General features: G+C 35.9%; 1 protein-coding gene across 7 annotated transcripts in view; it reads left to right on the top strand.

The window, feature by feature from the left end:
- Positions 1 to 22,095, top strand: part of LOC144959123 (uncharacterized) — a 256,474-nt gene extending 234,379 nt beyond the window's left edge. For all 7 annotated transcript variants that reach the window (XM_078891569.1, XM_078891568.1, XM_078891566.1 and 4 more), the window contains 7 exons: positions 8,443 to 8,567; positions 13,426 to 13,889; positions 16,323 to 16,376; positions 17,882 to 18,020; positions 19,168 to 19,283; positions 20,093 to 20,168; positions 20,662 to 22,095. In XM_078891569.1, the coding sequence (XP_078747695.1) occupies positions 8,443 to 8,567; positions 13,426 to 13,889; positions 16,323 to 16,376; positions 17,882 to 18,020; positions 19,168 to 19,283; positions 20,093 to 20,168; positions 20,662 to 21,488 (1,801 nt within the window). In that variant the 3' untranslated portion in view covers positions 21,489 to 22,095. The remainder of the gene's footprint in view (positions 1 to 8,442; positions 8,568 to 13,425; positions 13,890 to 16,322; positions 16,377 to 17,881; positions 18,021 to 19,167; positions 19,284 to 20,092; positions 20,169 to 20,661) is intronic.
- The last annotated feature ends 1,677 nt before the right edge of the window (positions 22,096 to 23,772 follow it).

Below are 23,772 nucleotides of genomic sequence, written 5' to 3'. Positions count from 1 at the left end.
GGACATTCTGGAAATGGCTGGTAAGGAGAGAGTTAAAAACAGTTTTGTAAATTTTAATAGAGAATAAAAGTGTGATGTCAAAAAAACTGGTTCCAATCTCATTGGACGTGTAAAACCGCTCTTCCGGAGGACTGAATACATACCTTGTTTAAATAATCTTCTGGTTTCAGAATGCTGACATCTTATTAATTAGGGGGGGGGGGGCGCGTGGCTCAGCGGTACGGTATTTGCTTCGTACACGAAAGGTACCGAGTTCGATCACTCGCTGCTGCTCTGTCTGGCCTTGACCAAGCAAGTCACCTCGTCCTGGGTTATTCCAGTCTTCCCTTGGAATGAACCCTAGAGACAAATTTCCCATATGGGATGAATAAATGGAATTTTATTATTATTTTTAAAAAAATATTTTCTGGCCTAAATAATTGCTGGTCGTCAATAAGATTATCCATTGTCGATCTTTTGTACATCCCGGAATCCTTGAAATATGCCTATGAATCCTGTCACCTCGTACTTATTCAACCTTATGGTTCTGTTTGTAACCTATTCATTATTACTCTGATTACTGACTGGTTACATATTAACTTCTAAGGTTTTGTAACTGGAGAAGCAGAGAAGCAGAAAGCATGAGGTCACGACTTTTCTTTCTCTATCGTTGGACTGTTTTAAATATTAATATTAGGGAATTAAGGAGCAGGCACCAGTGTAAGATAAAGAACTGAACAAGTGTGTATGAAAGGTGCCAGACAAAGCAAGAAAGATTAATACAAGAAAACATAAAACCATCCCAAAAAATCTGTCGACTTATGGTTTTTTTTTCTTGTATCTTTTCTGTCTTTCTTTCTTTTTCTAGCACTTCCAAACACACTTGATCAGCCCTTTACTGTTTTAAATATTTGCCTGTTTCTCGCTCGGAGTCTTGGTTTCATTGTTTTTTTAGTTTAGATACGCATAATAGTTTTTACATTAGAGTAATATTATTCGTTTGTAGTTTCAAACTATACTCGCAAGCTCGTGAAGTGAATAGGAATGCGTCGAGTACTATAAAAAGGAAAATTGTAAGACTCGTATATTCTATATATATATATATTATATTATATATATATATATATATATATATATATATAATAATAATAATAATATTATTATTATTATTATTATTATTATTATTATTATTATTATTATTATTATTATTATTATTATTATTATTATTATTATTATATTTAAACAATATTGGCATAATTCCTATATTTCTGGCTATAAGAGTCGAAAGTTTTATCCTATAATCATCTTCAACATAATAATAACGTGTTGAATCAACTAGTCACATATTTGAAAAATTCACTTATCTTTCATTACATATCAGGGAAGTTTCATAATTCTGTGAACTCAAGGCATTTTTGTTAACCTTTTCTCGTCGAGAATTGAATGCATCCCATTTTCTAAAAAGTCAAAACTCCAAAGCCGACAGTTCCGTGGAGAAGGAAATTATCCTGTTTTCTCTTGCGTTAACCCTCTCGTTACCAACCATAGGAAAATTGTCACAGTCGTTACGATGCAACAGACAATTGTCTCATTCTGATTTCACTTCCACGTCACAAAATGTTAATAAATGCTGTGAGCACAGCTATAATTACTAAACTTACACACTGCGTTGTAGACATCATTTTGCCGAATTACAATCTGCATAGAATTCACTTGTTACTTTTTTGTTTGAGTAAGAAAAGTCTGTTTTTGTGTTGGGTGGGTGTAAATTTTCGGGGGAAATTCTAAAAAAATGGCTGGTAAGGAAAGAGTTAAACGAACCAAAATAATTTCTTACTGCCATCTGCAGAAGTTGCTAGCCTATTATAAATTACTTTCTGTCATATATTACTAGTCCCATCTACCCAATATTTGCTTGGTTTACAGAAGGGTCGATTAAAAAACAAAAACAAAACAAACTTCGACTTCGCCCGAAACAGATACTAATCCCTTTCCTTGATAGGCTAGTTCTTTACCAAATGAACCATCGAGATGAGACTTATTTCAGAATAATAACAATAACTACATATGAAACTGAACATTACTAAAGCTGTGCTAAAAAGTCGTTTTCGTTACGTTCCAGAAGTCCCAGGTTTAATAGTTTCTGCCGAGTGTCGTTTAAATTGATGAATATGTAGAAGGATGAGTTTCCTGGCTAAAGTTATAAATACATGTCTTTTCATAGAACGGCAATTGCATAACTTATTGATAGAAGCTTCAAATGGGTTAACACACCCAAAAAAAACTGTTCTTTATCTAAAAGTTTTATCTAATTACACATGGACTGAAATTTCTAGAGTACAAAAATTCTAAATAATTATCTGGAATTAGACGAAGTTATTTGAATATAAATTTGTCATTAATTTCATTCGCATAACGTTAAGTGCAAACTAATAATTTTCATTATATTAAATTCCACAAGACTAGATGTTATTGTATTCGTATATCTTTACTGCTATTTGAGACCAGTCGTTTAAAAGCAGTGTTTATGTCGGGGTGAATCTAATGCTGGGGTTCCGATAGCTCAGTTGGTAGAGCACTCATTTAAACAAGCGAAGGAACAAAGATAGATCCCACATGAAGTCGAGATTTTTTTACCCCCCCCCCCCCCCCCATACTCCACCCTCATAACCTCCTGTCTGTCTGTCCAGTAGTGATTGGGTAGCTGGGTCTATTGGATCTGGCGGAAAGAACTTTGCGACAGACTAGCGTCCTATCAAAGGGTGACAAGTAATTGTTATTATCCGTTTCAAGTTAGAGAAACATATATAAACTCAGGCGTCCATGTGACGAATGGCTGTGAAAGACGTCTTATGTTTTGAATTGGATTCAATTTAAACTTTTAGAATTTGAGTCATTACAAATGTATTGATAGAGAGTAAATAAGATAAATAAAACACATAAACATGAACACTTATAGATCGCATTCCCACGACTTTGCCGTTGCCAAGCTCAAAGTATGAGTCTAAAAATGTTTCATTCATTCCCACAACAGGCCATATAATAATAATAATAATAATAATAATAATAATAGTAATAATAGTAATAATAATAATAATAATTATATATGATAATAATATAATAATATTATATTATTAATAATAATAATAATAACTAATAATAATAATAATAATAATAATAATAATAATAATAATAATAATAATAATAATAATAATAATTTTATGATGATGATAATAATAATAATAATAATACTAATAATAATAATAATAATAATAATAATAATAATAATAATAAATAATAATAATAATAATATAATAATAATAATAATAAATAATAATAAAATAATAATAATAATAATAATAATAATAATAATATAATAATACTAATAATATAATAATATAATAATAATAATAATAATAATAATAATAATAACAATGTATCCTTCTCTTTCTTTAATTTGTTATGAGCCACTCCTCTCTCTTTCTCTCTCCCTCTCTCTCTCTCTCTCTCTCTCTCTCTCTCTCTCTCTCTCTCTCTCTCACAATCATCTCAAACAATAATAATAATAATAATAATAATAATAATAATAATAATAATAATAATAATAATAATAATAACAGTGTATCCTTCTCTTTCTTTAATTTGTTATGAGCCACTCCTCTCTCTTTCTCTCTCCCTCTCTCTCCCCTCTCTCTCCCTCCCTCTCTCTCTCTCTATCTCTCTCTCCCACTCTTTCTCTCTCTCTCTCTCTCTCTCTCTCTCTCTCTCTCTCTCTCTCTCTCTCTCTCCCAGTCTCAACATCCTTACACAACCCATCCCCTTCTCATTTTCTGTCGCAATTATTTTTATGAAATTTAAATAATACCTACTTACAAATCGGCCTCTTATTATTTCATACACAAATCTGGGTCTCTAAATTGAATTCCAAACATAAATTTAGACCCAATTATTATTTTAGAGTACATTGATAACACTTTACAGTGTATAAGAGTACAGAAAGCCGTTCTCTGACGAACCAAACATTTAAAGGTTTTGGCCAGAAAAAAAAACAAAAAAAAAAAAAACAACATTAACAACAACAAAAAAACTCGTTTTAAAAATAATGGCTTATTAACATGATCTTCATCTTGTCGAAAACAGTCCCAAACCCGCCTGCAACTTCCTGAAGTTCCAGGTTTGAGAGTTTTTAACTGGATGAGGATCATTTTAATCGATCAATATAAGAAGGACGAGTTTCTGGCCAAATAGTATAGAGTATAGATAGTAAAAACACAAAATTGATTTCAATTGGATATTAATTATTCTTCAAATAGATATATTTTGTCAAATAAATCGTAGGTGCATGTTTTGTTTGCCGTATTAAGACAATTTTAAAAATTAATTTTCTAACTTTCATCTGTATGACTGTGTTTGTGTGCGCGTGTGTGCAAACAAACGAGAAGTCTTCTGAAGCATATTAATTACCTTAACATATTTATTCCTTTCATCAAAGCATATGTGACTCAGCGTCTCGAATCGGTTTTATGTTGGAAAAAAAGGCTAGATGAAGCCAGAAAAAAGATAGTGTAATTTACGTCAATAATGAAAGAATTATGAAATTTTGGTTTATCGCATCTTTTAAAACTGTATCCATTCTCGGGCAAAAGTCTCGACATAGATATAACGAAGTTGACGTCACTCAGGTCTTTGTTATTTTTTTTTTTTTTTGGGTATTTTTCCATCCATTTCTGTGAGTAATTCTCACTAAACTGTATTACCTTACCTTACCGATGTTCCATGTCGGACACGACGTTGGAGATCATGATTCGCCAGCTCTCTCTCTCTCATCTGCGAGTTTCGCACATTGATTTATGGGGCTTCCTACGTACTGTATTAACCAGATTATAAACGTTCAAGGTCACACATATGTTTATGTGTTAGTCCGTAATATTACCGGATGGAAATGTGAGTTTATTAGCCAATCACAAAGCATCTATAAATTTACTATCATTTATCACTCATATTGGTGCTTCTCCTTTGTAATTGTTAGATTTGTGATGTTCTTTTAACTTGTAAAAGCGCCTTAATGATTAGATGAAAACCTCGATATAGATCGTATGCGCTTGGTTAAGAAGCTCACAGGATTGCCATCCGGAAGTATAATTGACCAACGCACTAAACTATGTGTTACCATGAAATTTTATAGTCTGGATAAGACAGTTTAGTGAGAATTACCCATAAGCGTGGATGGCAAAAAAAACCCAACAAAACAACAATGACAAAGACCCGAGTGACGTCAACTTCATTATATCTATAAATTTACTCTCAAATTTATCCTCAATATTGTTACTTTTCTTTTAAAAATTATCAAGGGTTTGTCTAGTTAAGACCTACTTATGGCTTTGTGATTTTGTGTTACGACATTCGTCTCGGGTCGGTAGGTTCAGGGCGGTCGAGGCCAGCTTTTGAGGAGCGAGCTCAAAGTTTAGTCCTTGGAAAAGACATTTTTGTCATATTCGCTCACCACATGCGGGTGTAAAATAAGTACATGGTCATCAACAGAGTTGTTCCATTCGAAAAAGAACTGGCTTATTTTATAAAATTGAGTTTAAATTCGATGACTCAAAAACAATTCATTGAAATGCCGTTTAATATAATAGAAATAGATTGAACACTTACTTTCATTTCATCAAAAAGATAATCCATTTAAACTGAAATCATGTCTTCCAATAGAATAAATGAGATTAACGTCACTCATCTCTTCATCATTGCTTTTAGACCACGTGTTGGGAGGGAAGTGGGGGGGGGTGCAATTTCTCATGAAATCATTCGTAATAGGCTCTAAAACGTTTAGTGTTGCACATATATTTGTTTGTTTGTACATTTAATGTGGCAGCATAATTTAAGAGCATTTTACTTAAATGCATTACAAAATTGAAGAGTGGTTTTCAGAAACTCCTTATTTCCATTGTTTTTCTCTTTTTAAGATATTTGGATTGTTCACTTAAAAAATAAATGAACAAAAACTCATCCAGTCTATCATTTCATCATAGGCTTCAAATTTATAAAAATCTAAGGACATTCTAGTGTCACATGATGCTTTAAATAGCGTTTCTACGTTTTTAACGTTTCAGTTTAACTCATGGACGAAAATCTCAAAAAGTTGAAAATTTAACTTAACTACTTTTGGATAAGCAGCCTTCAATTGGATTCAATACTCTGATGTCACGTCGCCCAGCAACGGCGGTCATCGTGGTTCTAAACAAAGAAAATATGTACTTTTTATTCTACATGCTGGTTAAAACTTTTCGTATGTCTTGGGATCAGAATGTGTAAAAGTCAAAACATGATCAGATTTATAATGTTTTTTTTCCCCTCTGGATACGCTTTTATGCTCGTCGGAGAAATATTTCATAAGGGCGTCCGCCAGTTACTAAGTTACCATGCGTCATTACGAGGGAAGTGACGTTACGGCTGTTGAAGCGTATTGGATTGACAACATTCTATGTTAAATATGACTTGTGTCTTGACGTAGACTTAGGTAACATTTATGTTGCATCCTGGCTTACCTATCGATATTCATCAAGAGACCATATCGTTACGCTTGGCTGCGCTTTACATTTTCATCATTTCTATAAATAGATTGTCCATTCATCGAAAGTTTCTAAGAAACTAATGGTGTCCGAACTCTAATCTCAGTAATATATATGACTCACCCTACCTACTTATTGTTCTGACCACTTCCATTGAATCCAAAAACATCCGGGTAAATGTCGTCTCATCATCAATTTTGTAGCACAAGTCTGAACGGATCGCATTTTGGATACAATTGCAGTTTCGGAGTTTGCACAAGGAGGATAGAAGTAACAGTAAACTGGTCTGGACAATATAATCTAAATTTATTAATGAATTGTTTTGGATACATTATGGGTGCGATAATGGCAAAAGCAAAATACATTCTTAAGTTGTAAGTAGACAGATTAATATCTACCATGCATGACTTCTCTGCCCGACTCTTGAAATAAAAATATGACATATTAAAGTTTTAGGTCAGAAAATTCGTCCTTAAAATATTGATCAATTAAACTAACCCTCATCTTCGAAAACAACAATAATAATAATAATAATAATAATAATAATAATAATAATAATAATAATAATAATAATAATATAATAATAATAATAATAATAATAATAATAATAATAAGTGTATGAATACATAATACATAAACGGAGTGTGATGCCAATGTCATGATGTATTTCCTGGGGCAATACATGAACCAGTGAAAAAGACAGTCATGCTTTTTTAAAATATATTTTAATATCAGTAGGTGAATTTAGCGCATTTACGGTCTTCAGCATACTGAGTGGACTTCATAAAGCTTTACGTTTCTTATAGCAAGCCTCATATAATCAATGCATCATCATTTCATTTAGTACAATTTGCCCGTTAGACGTCTTTAGTTTTCACTTGCACTCTTACAATAAATAGTCGTTACGTCATAAAGCCAAGTACTCAATAAAAACAAAATAATTGAGAGCTATTACCATCTTTTTTCAGTCAAAGACAAATGAAGAAATAAGTGACATCAATGACTTTCTTTCTATATTGAGTGATTGTGTGTATAAATGCTTCACACAGTTTATAACAAACTGAAAAAATATATATTAAAAAAAAATAAAATTGAGATTTATATAGCGCAATATCCACTAAATGTGCTCAAAGCGCTTTACAAGGGGTCCTTGGTCAACAGCAACATTTAACATATAGGACGGGACATGACGCCTGTTAGGCGATATTACAATTTTTCGGACAAATACAACGCTGTTAACGGCCAGGTACTCATTTTACACCTGATTAAGCTGAGAGAATGTGAGTAAAGAGCCTTTTCCAAGGACTCAACTATGCGCCGAGCATGAGGCTCGAACCCAGGACCTTCCGATCCGAAAGCGAGTGTCATACCACTAGACCACATAACCGCACATGAAACTATATGAAACAGTGAGAGACAACGCAAGAGAGATAAATACAATGCAAATTCAATCTTTCTCGACTGGGGATCGAACCCAAGACTGGTCATCACAATGTCTGCTCCCACAATGTTGTTTTGTGTGTGTAGTTACAATTCATCTGACCGACAGAACAGGTGAGTATTTTACTTAACCCTCTCCTTACCAACTACAGGAAACTCGTCACATTCGTTACGATACAACCAACATTTTTCTTATTCAAATTGCTTTTGTGGATCATCGAATTTAAAGAAAATGAACAGTTGTAGAGCTTGTTTTGCTAAAGAAATTATGTATCGTAAGAACTTAGTGCTTCTGTGTTTGAGTGATAAAAAATTTATATATTTTTCTGTTTGTTGGGTGTGAAGTTTTGGGGAAAATCCTGAAAATGGCCGGTAAGGAGAGGGTTAAATGCATAGCATCAGTAATATTATTATTATTATGTCTTAAAACGTTTCCATATTCTTCTTGCAGACTCCGGCGACAGGGCCATCATCATCTACACAGTAAAGTCATCCTTTTCATGGTCGTTATCCTCAATATTATCGACTGCCTGTTGGTCATGGGAGAACTCACCCTGGACTTTCACCATGTGTCACGTGAGTAAACTGTAGATAGTATGCGCCGCTTGACTAAAAAGCTCATAACATTGCATCCGGAAGTAAAACGGACCAACACACAAAGTTATGTGTAACCATGAACTTTTATAGTCTGGTTAATACAGTTTAGTGAGAACAACTCACAAACGCGGATGGCAAAAACAATAACAAAGGCCTGAGTGACGTCATCTTCGAACTATCGATACCTATACCAATAGATAGTATGCAGATGACGTCACTCGGGCCTTTATTATTGTTTTTGCCATCCGCGTTTGTGAGTTGTTCTCACTAAACTGTATTAACCAGACTATAAAAGTTCATGGTTACACAGAGTTTGTGTGTTGGTCCGTTATACTTCCGGATGGCAATGTTGTGAACTCCTTGGCCAAGCGCATTCTATCTATAGATAGACAAAACTATCTATAGACACACAAAACTGTGTGTATCTATGAACGTTTATAGTCAGGTTAATACAGTTCAGTGAGCATTACTCATAAACGCGGATGGCAAAATACAATAACAAAGACCTGAGTGACGTCATCTTCGAACTATCTATAGAAGGAATGAAATTGACGTGACTTTTGGTTTTAGACAGCCTTATTGGTGATTACTTATCACTAAATCATATCAATCAGACTACAAAGGTTAAAGGTCATACATAATTTTGTGTGTTGGTACGTTTTATGTAGCTGGTGGATGTTGTCAGTATTTTACCTAAACGCATAGCATCAGTATTTGCTCTCGTTTTGATATCTTTTGGCGGTGCAAAGTTGAGTCCTTGGAAAAGATTCTTTTGCTCACATATTCTCATAAACCCCTTGACGCCCAGAAGTGATTTAGAAATGGGATCGATCAAAATTCATGTTTTCGTACAACCAAGTCATCAATCACATGATTTTTTGCGGTCCAATGATTGGATATTTCTTCAGAAATGTAAACACGCTGCTTTGTTTATGAAAGTTATAATTATACCCATGAGTCAAGCTGAACAAAATGACCAATCGTGATGTTCGATATTTAAAAAACTGTGAATACTTTCACTTTGAGCACATATTCCAATGTGACCAATGACCTCGAGCACATGGAAATGTAATATAAATCATGCCCATTGGCTCAATCAATAAGATCCAACAGAAACGACACAGCGATAGACTTGAGTCCAAGCCAAAGAACAGAAAGCAAGTGTATATTAATCGACATCTCCCTGATCATTGTTATTGTTTTTATAGATAGTACAAAGTTGACGTCACTTAGGTCTATGTTATTGTTTTTTTGCCATCCACATTTATTAGTTAACTGTATTATCCAGACTATAAAAGTTCGTGGTTACACAGAGTATTGTGTGTTGGTCCGTTTTACTTCCGGATGGCAATATTATGAGCTTCTAAGCCAAGCGCATACTATCTATAGATAGAATGCGCTTGGCCAAGGAGTTCACAACATTGCCATCCGGAAGTATAACGGACCAACACACAAACTCTGTGTAACCATGCTTTTATAGTCTGGTTAATACAGTTTAGTGAGAACAACTCACAACCGCGGATGGCAAAAACAATAACAAAGGCCTGAGTGACGTCATCTGCATACTATCTATACCACAAATGGGTGAATAGTTGTCACATGATTTTCTAGATCATAATATTATTATGAACTTTTAAGTTTACACATAATAGCTGTCTGTGTTGGTCAATCGGTAGAACAGTGGGTCTTTTACTTAGACACATGATACCATCGATTGTAAAGCCTGTGGAGTTTGCGATGTTTACCAACCACTGCCATTGTTTACATTATGACGATTGTCCGAGACGCGTGGTTATCTATGGTGTATAGATAGAATGCGGTTGGCCAAGGAGTTCACAACATTGCCATCCGGAAGTATGACGGACCAACACACAAACTCTGTGTAACCATGAACTTTTATAGTCTGGTTAATACAGTTTAGTGAGAACAACTCACAAACGCGGATGGCAAAAACAATAACAAAGGCCTGAGTGACGTCATCTGCATACTATCTATAGATAGTTCGAAGATGACGTCACTCAGGCCTTTGTTATTGTTTTTGCCATCCGCGTTTGTGAGTTGTTCTCACTAAACAGTATTAACCTGACTATAAACGTCCATGGTTACACAGAGTTTGTGTGTTGGTCCGTTATACTTCCGGATGGCAATGTTGTGAACTCCTTGGCCAAGCGCATTCTATCTATAGATAGTATGCGCTTGGCTAAGAAGCTCATAACATTGCCATCCGGAAGTATAACGGACCAACACACAAAACTGTGTATCCATGAACGTTTATAGTCGGGTTAATACAGTTCAGTGAGCATTACTCATAAACGCGGATGGCAAAAAACAATAACAAAGACCTGAGTGACGTCATCTTCGAACTATCTATTGTCTGTGTTGTGTTATAGATTGTATGCGCTTGGCTCAGAAGCTCACAACCATGCCATTAGGAAGTAACACAAACCTATGTGTAACCGTGAACCTTCGTAATATAATAATGGCAACATTGACCGAAAAAGACTGGCATTTTGACGTCATTATTTGGTTTTTGCACCGCCTAGTGAGTTGTCGTTAGTAGAGCTCATGGAACCAAATGGTCCCATTGGTTGAACTATTGAATACAACTCACGATTTGTTTTCTTTTGGTCGGTGTCAGGCTACAACTAAACGATGGCTACGGTTCAACCCCTCTCTATCATGTGGCCCCATGACTGTGAATGACTATTGTTGCTATGCGTTTAAGTAAAATACTTACAATATTCGTCATCCTGATTAAACGTCGCGACACACAAATTGTGTAACTTTGAGCGTTAATATTCTGAATGATAGAATTTAGTGAGAACTAATCATTCATCCAAACGGCTGTCTAAAACAATAACATAGAGCTGAGTGACGTCATCTTCGTTCAATTCACTCAACGAAATGAGAAAAAAAAAGCGTTTTGTTGCAGAAACTCAGTGATATTGCCACTGCTACCAATGCCGTATCCTGTCTTTGTATATGTCAATAATCTGTGAATTATGGGATGGTGTGGTGTGTGTGCCTCACCCATGCTGATAGCGATGATGGTTTGACTGGCCTGAATCGTCGTTGCTGATGATAATGAATGCCTGAAAGAGGCTTATGGATACCCACCCGACCCTCTTCACGGGTCTTATAGATAGTATGCAGATGACGTCACTCAGGCCTTTGTTGTGGTTTTTGCCATCCGCGTTTGTGAGTTGTTCTCACTAAACTGTATTAACAAGACTATAAAAGTTCATGGTTACACAGAGTTTGTGTGTTGGTCCGTTATACTTCCGGATGGCAATGTTGTGAACTCCTTGGCCAAGCGTATTCTATCTATACCGTAGCCATCGTTAGCCTGACACTGACCAAAAAAACGACGTTAAAATGCCAGTCTTTGGCCACAAAAGAAAACAAATCGTGAGTTTTATTCAATAGTTCAATAAATGGGACCACTTGTTTCCATGAGCTCTACTAACAACAACTCACTAGTCGGTCCAAAAACCAAATAATGACGTCAAAATGCCAGTCCTTTTGGGTTTCAGTGTCAGGCTATAGATAGTTCGAAAATGACGTCACTCAGGCCTTTGTTATTGTTTTTGCCATCCGCGTTTGTGAGTTGTTCTCACTAAACGGTATTAACCAGACTATAAAAATTCATGGTTACACAGAGTTTGTGTGTTGGTCCGTTATACTTCCGGATGGCAATGTTGTGAAATCCTTGGCCAAGTGCATTCTATCTATAACATAACGATAGCTACGCTCATACACTATAGATAGAATGAAGTTGACGTCACTCACGTCTTTGTAATTGTGTTTTGTAATCCGAGTTTATAAGTAATTCTCACTTAACTGTATTATCCAGACGATAAAAGTTCATGGTTACACAGAGTAGTTTTGTGTGATGGTCCGGTATACTTCCGGATGGCAATGTTGTGAGCTTCTTAGCCAAGTGCATACAATCTATAGATAGAACGAAGTCGGCGTCACTCGGGTCGTTGTTATTGTTTTTTGCATCCGAGTATATGAGTAATTCTCACTTAACTGTATTCTCCAGACGATAAAAGTTCATGGTCCGTTATACTTCCGGATGGCAATGTTATGAGTTTCTTAGCCAAGCGCATACAATCTTTATGGTCTTTGTTATTGTTTTTTGCCATCCGAGTATATGAGTAATTCTCACCTCGCGATGTCTCAGCTTTGAGAGGTTTTTTTTTTCCAAGACGAGGGTAATTTAATTCGATCGATATTTGAAGAACCAGTTTTCTGCCCAGATTTGTAATTACTTGTTTTTTCAGAGTGCGACAGTTAACCGGTTAATCGGAATATCATGATTGGCATCGAAATCCTGGAATTAAACGCACGCACACACACACACACACACACACACACACACAAATCTTGAGCTTTTATTTAGCGCAATGTCCACTTAACATGCTCAAAACGCTTTACAAGGTGTCCCGAGCAATAATAACACCCGGAAATTAACCCGGTCCCTTTGCGAGTGAAAAGAGTGCTCTACCAACTGATATATCGCTCCCCCCCCATTTAACAGTAGGGGCGATGCGGCCGAGTGGGTAAGGCATTGCACTGTGTTCGTGCCCCGATTCAGGCACTTTGTTTTTTTTTTCCTTGAGCAAAATTATTAACCCCCAATTTGGACAACATGGGTGATTCCTGTTGACATCAGACATCTTGTTTGATGAGTTAGCTATATTCCTTCGTGGAATCTTATGATATCGTGGCGAAAAAGGCATAATTTAAAAAAAAAAAAAAAAAAGCTTGTTTTAATTAAAGTTAGTGTTATATTTATCACATTTTAAAGTATAATTTTATCTTCTCTTGACAGATCTGCTCCAAAACAAGAAAGCTATGATTGAGTCATTTACCAACGAGCTTGATCAGAAATACAGTCCACATTTGGATGAAGTAATGAAGGAAGAGAAACACGTTCTTCTTCAGAGTGTCCTGGACTCCAGCATTATTTGGCCTCAACACATTCTAAAATCGGCAGCGGACAACTTCAGTTTAGCAGCTTCTCAGTGTCATAGTTACGTCACATCCGCCGCCAAATATAGCAATCAATCTTACGACGATTTCGTCAGAGGATTGCCCGATTCTAATTGGTCAGCGGCCCAGCCCTTGTCAACTTGCTTCGAGCCATTGGTGGGTATTTTTAGAACAGGGCAATCGTCGTCAACGGAGGGAGTGTACAAGCTGACGAGTCGTGACGAACCCAATGAGAAACTGATTGTTGTCGCCCACAAGTTACACTATATTAGTGTTGCCATCTTGGCTGTATTGGTGTTATTGGTAAGTCTTATTCATTATAATATATTTATACAGAGTGTGAATCTTTTTAAAAACTAGCCAGAATAGAATTGAAATAGCTTAAAATCTTTGAATAATAGAAACATCTAGTTTATTTGCATAGTTTTCCGTCAATATTCCAAGTTTTTCGTAGTGAAAATTTCATGAAGATGCTTTTAGCTGTTAGAATACCCTTGCGCTTTTGGATTTATCTTTTCTAATTATCTATCGTTACGGCTTCAACTGAAAACGATATTATGCAAGGATAATGTTTGAACCTGATAACGAAAAATGTGAAAAACAATTTGATATATTCCAAAAGTGTGTCAAAGCAACTACAGAAAAGCATTTACCAATAGCTCAAACAAACAGCAAAAAGGAATGGATGACAAATGAAATTCTAAACCTATTTGAAGAAAGACGAAAATGCAACAGAGGGTCTGCAGAATACCAAACATTGAACAACCACATTAAATCCAAATGCATCGAGGCACACGAGAACTATCTAGACTGGAAATGCTGCGAAATCGAAAGAGAATACAAACCCAACCCCCAACAAGCTCACCAAAGAATAAAAGAACTATCAGGGAAAAGGAAAAGCAAAGCAGCAGGAAGTTGTATCCAAAACAAACAAGGGGAACTGCTATTTGAAGAACAACATATAGAAAGCCGATGGGTAGAATACATAGGCGAACTGTACAATGATCCAAATAGAAATGAACCACCACTGAAATTCAAAGAACCATTAAGCGGACCAAACATCACCAAAAGTGAAATTGAACATGTCCATGGAACGAATGAAGGATGGTAAAGCAACAGGCCCTGATGAAATATCTGTAGAGGTATTAAAAAGCCTAGGAGATCTAGCAATTGATGAACTTCACATATTATTCAACAATATATACAATACTGGGAAAATTCCAGAAGATCTCTGTAACTCTATTTTCATAGCAATACCAAAGAAAGCAGGTGCAGTCAGATGCGAAAATTTTAGAACTATAAGTTTAATAAGTCACATCAACAAAATACTGTTGCGTATAATTATCAACAGGCTAAGGAATAAGATTAACCCCGAAATCGCAGAAGAACAATATGGATTCCAACCTGACAGAGGGACAAGGAACGCAATATACCTCCTCCGTGTTTTAAGTGAAAGAGCTATACAGGTTCAGACCCCACTATACTCTGTTTTGTCGACTACAAAAAAGCTTTTGATAGAGTACGCCACGAAGAAATACTAAAACAACTGCACTCCATTGGCGCTGATGAGAAAGACCTCAGACTCATGCAAACATTATACTACACCCAGCAGGCATCTATCAAAATCGGAAACTCTACAGGAAATTCCATTCCTATTAAGAAAGGAGTCCGTCAAGGGTGTGTTGCCTCACCAGATCTGTTTAATCTATACCAAGAAACAATCATGAGGGGCATAAATAATATGGAGGGAATAAAAGTAGGAGGTCACAACATAAATAATATAAGATACGCAGACGATACGGTACTCATTGCAACATCAGAAATCCAACTTCAAAAGATTGTTGACAAAGTGGTAGTAGATAGTGAAGCCAAGGGAATGGAAGTGAATATCACCAAAACTGAATGCATGGTAATACAGAAAAACCCCAAAAACAACAACACCTGCAATATAACGATTCACGGCGAGCAGCTTACCAACGTAGAAAGTTTTAAATACCTAGGTTCAATAGTGACAACAGATGGAAGATGTAACCGAGACATACGAGCAAGAATAACTCAAGCCAAACAGGCCTTCATGGACCTGGGAAACATTTTGAAAAACAAACAGATGTCGTTCGGGATTAGATTCCGAGTCTTGAAGTGCTACGTGTGGCCAATCTTGTTCTACGGATGCGAAAGCTGGACTACAAATGCAGAAACACAAAAGAACATTGAAGCTTTTGAAATGTGGTGCTTGAGAAGGATGCAGAGAATATTGTATACCGCACACAAAACGAACGAAGAAGTGCTAAAACAAACATACCAACAAAGGAAACTAATGCCCTTAATAGTGGATCGACAACTATCCTTTTTCGGACACATAGTAAGGAAAGATAAGAATGAATACCTGGCAAGTTGTGGAAAAATACCTGGTAAACGCGCCCGGGGGAGACAAAGAAAAACACTCATAGACCAACTGAAGGGCTTCACCAACCTAACAATCCAAGAGCTGTTTGAAAAAGCAAGAGACAGGGAGGAATGGAGAGAGATAATTCATGCAGTATCCGAAGCCTGGACCAGGCATGGAACCTAGAAGAAGAAGAATGTTTGAAAATTTAGCATAACTAATAAAAGAAAATACATAAAAAACGAGAAATTGTGAAATATTTTATGTATACATTTTTATATGTATTAGAAGTATTCTGTGTATATATCGTGAACAACATTTCTGGGTTTTTTTCTGTTTAATTGTTACAGCTTCTACTGAAAATAATCTGTGCAGGAAAAAGGTTTTTGAGGAGCAGGATGGCGGTAAGTAGACATAATTTAGTCCTGTGGTTTGACACTCGCCTTCTGGCTTGTAGGTCCCTAACCTCCCTCTTATTCGTCTTTAGTCTTTCATCCAGCGTGTTTTGTTGATAAAGGGGAAACCCGAAACATCAACATTAATCTGTTTTCGTTTATTAAGTCCATATCTTATTGTTGTTAAAATGGAAACATGCAACAAATTGAAGGCATCTTTGATATTCCAGAAAATGGACTTCTACAGTGCAGTTTGATGGTCTCACAAAGGTCAAAATAAACACACTTTAGAAAGTACAGAACCTGGCAGCCCGCGTTGTGATGCAGAAAGACAGGAAAACTGCAGCTCCCGAATCCCTTACGAAATCTGCATTTGCCGCCAATGTACCAGCGCATAATATATAAATATATATATATATATATATATATATATATATATATATATATATATATATATATATATATATATATCAGAAACCATTTCTTCGAGTTTCAAGCCGCAACATTCTCATTATGTTATACTACCGGTAGTAGGCGTGGCGAGAAGGGGTGTTACATGTAAACGTGATGTGAATTCCTTATTTCCTGCATGCATTTGATGCCACGGTGCAGTGTATTTTTCTTCTTCCTTGACTTATCTACTATATTGATGAACAATTACTGTCCTAAAGAGAAGGCTTCACAGTTTTGTGGCACCATTTCCTTACTGATCGTCCCATTTCTTCCTTCCGACATTACCTACCTACCATTTACCCTTACATTTTCATGATATTGATACGATATTACATTCACTGCTGCTATTGATATCACTGTGGTAAACGTTTTATATATGTAAATTTTGTATATTTATTTGTAACATGCATTGAACATCACACAGTGATGAAAATACGCGATATAAATCCCATGCATTAATTATTATTATTATTATTATTATTATTATTATTATTATTATTATTATTATTATTATTATTATTATTATTATTATTATTATTATTATCATTATTATTATTATTGAAGACATAAAAGGCTCACTTGTCCTAAATTTAGGCTTTATGCATCTGCAGACTATAGGTCTTTTAAAATAATCTTAAATGTTTGGAGCACATTCAGTGGATACTATCCTATATAAAAGTAGTAACAATGTGAAATTGAATGTACGTTTCAATTTAATATACGAAAACAGATAAAATGAACGTTTCGGGTTTCTCCTTTATCAACAAAACAGGATGAATGAAACACTACAGACGAATCTTTATCAACAAAACAGGATGAATGAAACACTACAGACGAATTCGTCTGTAGTGTTCATTCATTTTGTTTTGTTGATAAAAGGGAAACCCTAAACGTCCATTATATCTGATTTCGTATATTAACTTGAAGCGTACATTCAATTTCACATTGTTATTTGTTTCTTCGAGCTTCGAGCAGCAACATTTACATTATATAAAAGCTAATACCCCCCCCCCCCCCATCCTCCCACCACCTTTTTTATTGTTTGTTTGTTTCCTGTCCAGGTGTTTGATGGTATCGTGGTGGTCATTTCTTTCATTATCGACGTCGTCTTCATCAAAGGCATCCATATTTTCAACACCAACGACTTCGTCATCATTCTCACATTTCTACTACCCTGGAGGATTATTCGAGTCCTGAACAGTAAGTACCGGATACTTGACCCATCGTGTCAACGTTGGAATTATGAAATGCCGGAAATAGGATTCAATAGTCTGATGTCATGTCCGCCCAGCGATGAGCAGCTTGGTTCTAAACAAAGAAAATCGGGACTGGTCTTTTTGGTTTCATGAATAATATAGTATTCTATTTTCTAGATTAAATAAATGCTGGTCGTCAATAAATGTAAAATTCTTATGATCACATGGGCAGCTGACGCCTGGGTTATTCCAGTCTTCCCTTGGAATAATAGATAGTATGCGCTTGGCGAAGAAGCTCATAACAATCCCATCCGGAAGTATAACGGACCAACACACAAAACTGTGTGTATCCATGAATGTTTATAGTCGGGTTAATACAGTTCAGTGAGCATTACTCATAAACGCGGATGGCAAAAAACAATAATAAAGACCTGAGTGACGTCATCTTCGAACTATATATAGACCCTAAAGACACATTTCTCATTTTGAATGAATAAGGAAATGTATGTATTTATTCATTTATTTATGTATTTATTTATTCATTTATTTATTTATGTATTTATTTATTTATTTAATTAATTCTTTATGCAAAAGAGTGAGGATGGGCGATTTTTATTGACGATTTGCATTTATTCAGGCTGGAAAATAAGAAACCATCACTCTGAAACCAGAAAATCAGTTGCACAAGATGTGTGTGTGTGTGTGTGTGTGTGTGTGTTCAGTCCTCCGGCGGACTGGTTTCCACACTTTCATTGAGAGCGGAACCAGTATTTGGACATAACACTTTGTTGTTCCCTATTATTCAAATGTGAAGATGAAGTCAAGTTTATAGAGGGGTTTATTTACTCATTGAAATTTTTGGTCTTTGTCTTTATTATTGTTAGTGTTATAATTTTTATTATAATTATTATTATTATTATTATTATTATTATTATTATTATTATTATTATTATTATTATTATTATTATTATTATTATTATTGGTGGTGGTATTACGAATGTTGTATTTTTTCTGGTTATTAATGGTATCAGTTTATTTTTTCGTTCCATTTACCATATTTTCCCACCTTCATGTATGTTTTCATCAAATTGTGTGATTTATTGGCGAAAGCCTAAGATTGAATAAACTTTGAACTTTGTCTCTTTCCACAGGTCTTATTGCCGCAGTATTAGATAAGCAACGCCTTAATTTGAAAATAATCTACACACAAAAGAAGAAAATTACTCGAAATTTGACAGAGGTCAATAATAAAGTAGAAGTGATGCAGGTGAGTGCAGAGACTGACTTATAATAAACCACCCTCCCCCCCCCCTCTCCCACCCCCCCCCCCCTTTTTTTTTTTTTATGCACACAGATTCTCAAACATAAATACAAAAAATGTACTTTAAATACCGTTCTATTCTCCCTTTCTCCCTTTATATTATAACTCTCTCTCTCTCTCTCTCTCTCTCTCTCTCTCTCTCTCTCTCTCTCTCTCTCTTTCTTTCTCTCTCTCTCTCTTTCTCTCTCTCTCTGTTTCGCTCTCTCTCTCTCTCTTTCTTTCTCTCTCTCTCTCATTCTCTCTCTCATTCTCTCTCTCTATCTATCTTGATCACCCTCTTCGTCATAACATTCTTTCTTCTAGTACATTGTGATCCCAATCTATCCCAAATCTCCCTAGGCATTGATGAGTTATATGTTTCAAAATCCTTGTAAGCTCTCTCCCGAAGACAAATTGCTGCTTTGTGGATTCCTCTCGATGATGGTATGCGTGTATGTTAACCACTCACCTATACTCTGTGGCTTTGAACAAGTCACCTCGCCCTAGCTCAATTTGCGGCGCTGCACTGCGGCTGACGCCTGGGTTATTCCAAGTCTCCCCTCGGAACAGACCCTAGAGAAAAATTGTCCCTATGGGATGAATAAATGTAATTTTTTAAATATAATCAGACAATAAGCGCTCAAGGTTACATATAATTTTGTGGGCTCATAAATTATATCCGTCTTTGGAGTGTTGTGAGTGTTTTACCTCACCGCATAGCATCAGTAGTGACACAGAAATGATTTATATTTTTTCACTGTATTTTTCATCCACAGCGACAAATACAAATTCTGCAAGGTTTATGCTCGTCTCGAGGAATCACAGATGGTGACGTAAGAAAAATCCTAGGAAGTAAGTATCAATTATAGATACTCAACATTACTTAGAAAGAATACATTTATTTATATTCCGCGCTGCCAGCGATTGTCATATTATTAGACCACCTAGCCGCACCCACCCATCTTTTGATACTCATATAGTTTGAGATTTATATTATCAGTTTAGTTCGTTTTTTTTTCTTCTCCTGATGACGTGTATTTTATATCTATAGATAGTTCGAAGATAACGTCACTCTGGCCTTTGTTATTGTTTTTGCCATCCGCGCTTGTGAGCTGTTCTCACTAAACTGTATTAACCAGACTATAAAAGTTCATGGTTACACAGAGTTTGTGTGTTGGTCCGTTATACTTCCGGATGGCAATGTTGTGAACTCCTTGGCCAAGCGCATTCTATCTATAATGCTGAAACCTTTTCTGAATTCACATTTTTTAATTTGCTGGCTTTTGACTGTTTTATTGACCTTTTTTTAATATATATTTTTACTATTTCCCTCACTCAACATCAGCGGACCACCACAAGTCAGACAAGCACGACAAATCCGATAGCAAGAAGCACCACGGCCATGGTCACGGTCACGGATTGGCTGGAATGATGGCCCTGGGGAAACTCGCCTTCCAGGCCGCCGATGCCTTGGCTCCAATGCCCGATATTAAGGGTCGATCTACACCTACATCACCCGTATCCACGCCCATCTTCAGCACCAAACACCCTTTAGAAACACAAACTTCAACGACAACAACAATTGACCCCTCAACTCATTCCAACCCTTCTACTACAAATACTACCACCAACAACACTGTAGCGCCTTCTTCCACTTCCGTAAGAAACGGAGTGGTACACGCGACGGTAGCGAACGGTTCCGTACCAAAAGACACGGATTCCGAGAACTACAAAAACTATAATCAGATACACATAGACAGCAATGGGGACGCGGGACCTCAGCCAAAGCAGAAAAGCGCTGAGATAAACAAAGACACCGCACCACCCAAAGATGTTCCACCGCATTCGTCTTACCACGAAAATCCAAATCATCAGAACGCAGAAGCAGATGAAGATTATTCTGTTTCTGAAACTCTGGATGTACCTGACATTTCTCAAAGCCTTTCTTTGGATGTGGAATCGGCAGCGACGATGTCCATGGATTTAAAAGACAACGACGACGATGACGACGACGACGACTTTGACGACGACAGTGTTCGAGGCATTTCCGCTTCAACTGACGACGTCAATGTTGACTTTGAAATGGAGAACGAGACGCCATCTTCCTCTCACCCGGCAGCAAAAAGAGAAGATAACCACATCAATGACACAGATGCGATTTCGAGACTTTGATCGAATTCAATAAAATAAACCATGAAATATATGATTGTCATGTGTGACCAACCGAACTAAACGGTACTATATTGGAGTCATCCTGATGCTGAAATGAGAATCTTTAATCAAAAGTATAAAACTTGGGGTATATTTATTTGAAGGCTGGTTTTCCAAAATTCGTTAAGTCTATTTTTCCACTGTTTTAGATTTCCCATTTATGAGATAAATTGAAACTTAAATTTTATTTTAAACATCAAATGACACAAGATTTGTGTAGATTTGAAGTTTAAATATGATAAAGTAATTGACCGAATGAGAAGTTTTAGGGGAAATAATCCTCAATATCTCAAAATGGGGAAGATGGAGTTTGGGATTTTTGAAAACCACTCTTTATTTGTTTTAGTGAGAATGGCTATAGTTATTAAAGTCAATAAATAAACCCAAAAAATAATTAAATATGTTGCTGCTTGAAACTCCAAGTAATAATAAATAACACTAGGACAAGAAATGGGATCCAAGTAATAATAAATAACACTAGGACAAGAAATGGGATCCAAGTAATAATAAATAACACTAGGACAAGAAATGGGATCCAAGTAATAATAAATAACACTAGGACAAGAAATGGGATCCAAGTAATAATAAATAACACTAGGACAAGAAATGGGATCCAAGTAATAATAAATAACACTAGGACAAGAAATGGGATCCAAGTAATAATAAATAACACTAGGACAAGAAATGGGATCCAAGTAATAATAAATAACACTAGGACAAGAAATGGGAGCTTCAATTTCATCAACGAAGACAGATAATGTGGACGTTTCGGGTTTTCCCTTTATAAAAAAACACGATAAATAAAAAATTCTAGACGAATCAGAGATGTGAGAATCGCGTCGTTGTTAAGTCATTCTCCCATCTCTCATCCGTCTGTAGTATTTCATTCATCGTGATTTGTTGATAAAGGGGAAACCCCCGAAACGTGCACATTATCTATCTTCCTTGGTTAAATTATAGGATCCAATAGTCGGATGTCATGTCCCCCCCCCCCCCACCCCCAGCAACGAGCAGCTTGATTCTAAACAAATAAAATTGTTACATTTTATTCTTCATGCTGGCGAGAAAGAACTTTTTCACATGTCATGTGATCAGAATGTATAAAAGTCAAAGCATGATCAGATTTATAATGCATTTTTCTCCTCTGGATACACTTTTATGCTCGCCGGAGAAGTATTTCATAAGGGACGTCTGCCATTGTTCCGATAGTTTAGAACCAGTTACTAAGTTACTATGCGTCATTAGGAGGGAAGTGACGTCACCCAACTGCAAAGCATCAATTGAAGACACCAGGTTCTCCAGACATAAAACCGTTTAGTGACGATGCGTCTATTATAAAAGATACCAGGGATCGTTTTAGAAAGCATCCTATGGGACATCAAGACATGCTCGAAATAACTAACATTATCTAGCAAAAGTACTCAAATGTATTAGTGCGCATCAAATAGAGAAAAAAAGAAGGCGAGGGGGGGGGGGAGATACACTTCGGCCAAACTTCAGTTGAAGTGGGGGTTCGAACGATCTTTGCGCAAAAAAATCTGAATAAATAGACGGTGGGGGGGGGGGGGGGGGTCTATATTATGATAGAGCCGAGTAACTAAATTGTGGAAATTAGAGCGTTACAAAGTTACTTTTCCAACAAGTCACGTGACTTTGATCATCCTTCCACTGGTTATTATGAACTTAGACTACATATTTTGAGCGCACCCCGAGTTATCTCGATTCTCTATATTGTTTAATTATGGATATAGATAGAAGGAATGAAGTTGACGTCACTCAGTTCTTTATTATTTTTAGACAACCTGCTAGTGATTTGTTATCATTTATGTCAATCAAACTATAAGTTACAAGCGCACAAATATTTGTCAGATTCGTTTTAGGTTTTTTTTTTTTGTTTTTTTTTCAACTTAGAAAAAGAAAACTATTGAAGTTGCTATTATATAATAATGTTATTAATACCATAGAAATAAGTTCGCCAATATTGAACCTCATAGGATGCGTTTTATAACGATCACATTAAACCATAATTTCATTTTAACCGTGGCGTGTATCTTACCATGTTTTTCATTAAAAAAATATATATATTACTGACACATTAATCTGAAGTGTGACCCCAAATCACAACTACAAAAAACAAAAAAACTATGTCCGGTTCAGGTAACATTGGACCATTGACCCAGCACGTTTGTACCTATCAGTTAGTGTGCTGAATGAATGTCGTAAAATTGTTTGGCTTTTTCCTTTT

This window comes from Berghia stephanieae, chromosome 13 (assembly GCF_034508935.2).
Source record: "Berghia stephanieae isolate SIO BIC M18660-M18661 chromosome 13, UCSD_Bste_1.3, whole genome shotgun sequence".
In the NCBI taxonomy this organism is placed as follows: domain Eukaryota; kingdom Metazoa; phylum Mollusca; class Gastropoda; order Nudibranchia; family Aeolidiidae; genus Berghia; species Berghia stephanieae.
Note: the sequence above shows the minus strand (reverse complement) of the source record. Positions and strands in the feature narration are given on the sequence as shown.